Source organism: Mesitornis unicolor, unplaced genomic scaffold (assembly GCF_000695765.1).
Source record: "Mesitornis unicolor isolate BGI_N332 unplaced genomic scaffold, ASM69576v1 Scaffold54599, whole genome shotgun sequence".
NCBI lineage: Eukaryota > Metazoa > Chordata > Aves > Mesitornithiformes > Mesitornithidae > Mesitornis > Mesitornis unicolor.
The window spans coordinates 1-2,965 of NW_010208972.1; the positions used below are offsets into that span (position 1 = coordinate 1).

At 46.8% G+C, this 2,965-nt stretch overlaps 1 protein-coding gene across 1 annotated transcript; it reads right to left on the reverse strand.

Annotated features, from left to right (window-relative positions):
- Positions 1–43: 43 nt before the first annotated feature.
- LOC104547118 (proteoglycan 4-like) lies at positions 44–2,919 on the reverse strand (the record flags this gene model as incomplete). Its single annotated transcript, XM_010192693.1, has 2 exons — positions 44–130; positions 1,159–2,919. Coding segments are annotated over 2 exons (1,848 nt in total), but the record flags the coding sequence as incomplete, so codon positions are not given.
- Between the last annotated feature and the right edge of the window lie 46 nt (positions 2,920–2,965).

The window sequence follows — 2,965 nt, forward strand, 5'->3', positions numbered from 1 at the left end:
GGTGGGCAGGGGCAGCGAGCGGGGCCCGGGTCGGCCTACCTACCTCGGAAGACGGCCAGTGTGCCGTTGGGCAGGGCTACCATGCCGTTCGCCGGCCTCCCGCTGCACAGGTCCTTCTCGTCCTTCTTGGCTACAAAGCACAGATTTTAAACACTCGGGTTTGTTTAACACTTGACAAAAGTCGCGTTTCTTCCCCCCCCCGCCCGTTGTACTAGGGCTGCTAAACGGGATGGCTTGTGTCGAGGCTCTCTGTCCTTCAGGCTGTCCTCTACCTGCTACTTGTCCTGCAAAGGGTTTCCTTACCCATTTGAGACATGTTCTTGGGAAGTCTGGCTTTCCTGTTTAAGTCCCTGGAGTGCCAGACCAGCTGTTTACATGACCAGGTATGGATATCTTTGCTTACTGCTTACCTAAGTACCTGTGATTCAGAAAAAAGACTTATAAATGCATCGGAAGTGATGTTACTCATTTAATTTCTTTGTGCACTGGGGTGTTTACTTGATGTTTCTCCAAGCTGCTCTAGTGGGTTCCCCTCCCTCTCCTTATTTCTTAAAAAAGCATTTACATTAACTTTCAGTTAATTATAAAAGAAGGATTAACCTGTTTTGGACCAAACTCCAAGTATTTTCCATCTAAAACCCCAAAATATATACTGAATAATTGCCCAAGAATGTAGGCGCTGTATCTGTTTAAAATAAGCTGTGAGGACGTGAAGAAATCTGGCAAAAAGCACAGAGGAAAGAGAACACCGTGACGTTTTTGTGTGTGACTGCAAACTATGGGGTTAGGTGCCATGTGTAATGGTGGATATTCAGCCTGACTGCCTAGCGATGTTTTCGTGGGGCGTAGAAATTTATCTTCTTTCTCCTTGAATTTTTTCTGTTTGCCTCTTCTACAGTGCTAACAGCAAACATTTTTTGATCAGGATCAATTACTGAAACAGGATCACAGTGTAAACTGCATGGAGAATTTCCATAACGGCACAATTGAAAACTGAGGCACTGGTATTAGGGATGCTGGCAGCTGTAGCACTATGGTCATGGTTGAGCATCAGAACAAGAGTGCCATGTTCTGATGGCACCAGACAGAAAGGCCTGGCGTGTCCTGTACTCAGGTGGTTTGTTGTGCTCTCTGTTGGAGTTATTGGTGCTTTTGTACCTACTGGAATGCAATTACCTTGTGTTTCTCCCGTTAAAGCTGGCAGGTCTGCAGTTTGTATTAAAGGCTTGTTTATCTCAGGCTCTTCTTTTGCTGGCAGAGTTGCAGAGTCAGACGGCTGAGGCTGCTCTCTCGTGTCGGTAATCTCCTCAAAGTGTATAGTTGGCTTGGATGTCCCATTAGAAACAAGAAACATTTCTTCTATTGTGTCTTTTTTCTCTCTTGTAGTGGTCTCTCTGGTAACAGTAGCTTCCTCTCCCTTGTCAGTACTAGGGACCTTTTCAGTGGAGTCTTCCATTTCTTTTTTAGGTGTGACACTAGCATCTTTGACGGTCACTACCTCTTTTTTACCAGCTGTTGCTGTCTCTACAACGACACAAGTAGTACTTATGCTCTCTTTAGCTGCTGCTGTTACAGTCTGCTTAGTTTCCACAGTTGTGTCTCTTTTAGATGTTGTCACAATGTCCCTGGGTTTAGGAGTTGAATCTGTTTTGGCAGTTGTTGTCAACACAGTAGGCTTGGGCATGGGAGTTGTAGCTGCTGTGGCTGCTGTTGTTACAGTCGCTGTTCCCACAGGTCTCTCTTCTTTTTTAGCGGTTGAAGTCACTTCTGGTGTAGGAGTCCTGTCTTGTTTAGTTGGAGTTGCTTCTTTTTGTGCAGCAGTTGTTGCAGGCTTTTTGTCAGCAGTAGTTGTTTCTGATTCAGCCGCTGTAGAGATAGCTTCCTTGGCTGTAAGAGTTGCATTTGGAATATCATCCTCTTTAGGAGAGTCATCTGGTTTAGCCGTTATCACCATGGTTACTGTAGTTGTTCCTATCCTACCTGTTAAAATGTCTTTAAGCAGAGTAGTTTTCTCTTTCTTGGGGGGTGTTATCTCTTTGTTCACCGTGGTTGTTTCTATTTTAGTTGTCGGCTCTTGGGTTATACCACTAGTTAAAGTTTTAGCTGTTGTTTTGTCTTTTTTGTCAGTTATTGTTATAATCTCAGTAATCCTAGCTGGAGTCACCGCTGTCCTTTGTAGGGCTGTAGCTGTTTCTTTTGCAGTTGTGCTGGCTGCTACTTTGGGTGTAGGAGTTGCAAATTTCTTTTCTGTTTCTGAAACAGTTGTCTCTGATTCAGGTATGGGTCGTTCCTTTCTAGTTGTAACAAACACTTTACTTTGAGTGGTTGTGTCTTCTTTAGCAGTTGTTACTAATGCAGGGACAGCAGTTCTCACTTCAATAGGTGTTGATTTCTGGATGGCAGTGGTGTCAGCCTCGGGAGATGCAGAGGTAGTCCCCTTGATGTCAGAGGTGGTGGGACACTGTACCTCGGTAGTGGGTGACTCTGTAACTGCAAGGGTTGTGTCTTTAGGTGTGGGGGTGGTGGGAGAGTCTGCTTTGGTCGTTGGTGCCTCTGGAGTTGTGTCTTCTGGTTTGGGGGTGGTGGGAGAGGCTGCTTTGGTTGTTGGTGCTTCTGGGGTGGTGGGAGAATCGGCCTTGGTTGTTGGTGCCTCTGGAGTTGTGTCTTCTGGTTTAGGGTTTGTGGGAGAGTCTGCTTTGGTCGTTGGTGCTTCTGGGGTGGTGGGAGAATCGGCCTTGGTTGTTGGTGCCTCTGGGGTTGTGTCTTCTGCTTTCAGGGTGGTGGGACAGGCTGCCTCGCTTGTTGGTAACTCTGTGGCCTCTGGGGTTGTGTCTTCAGGTTTGGGGGTGGCAGGAGAGGCTGCCTCAGTTGTTGGTGCCTCTGGGGTTGTGTCTTCTGCTTTCAGGGTGGTGGGACAGGCTGCCTCGCTTGTTGGTAACTCTGTGGCCTCTGGGGTTGTGTCTTC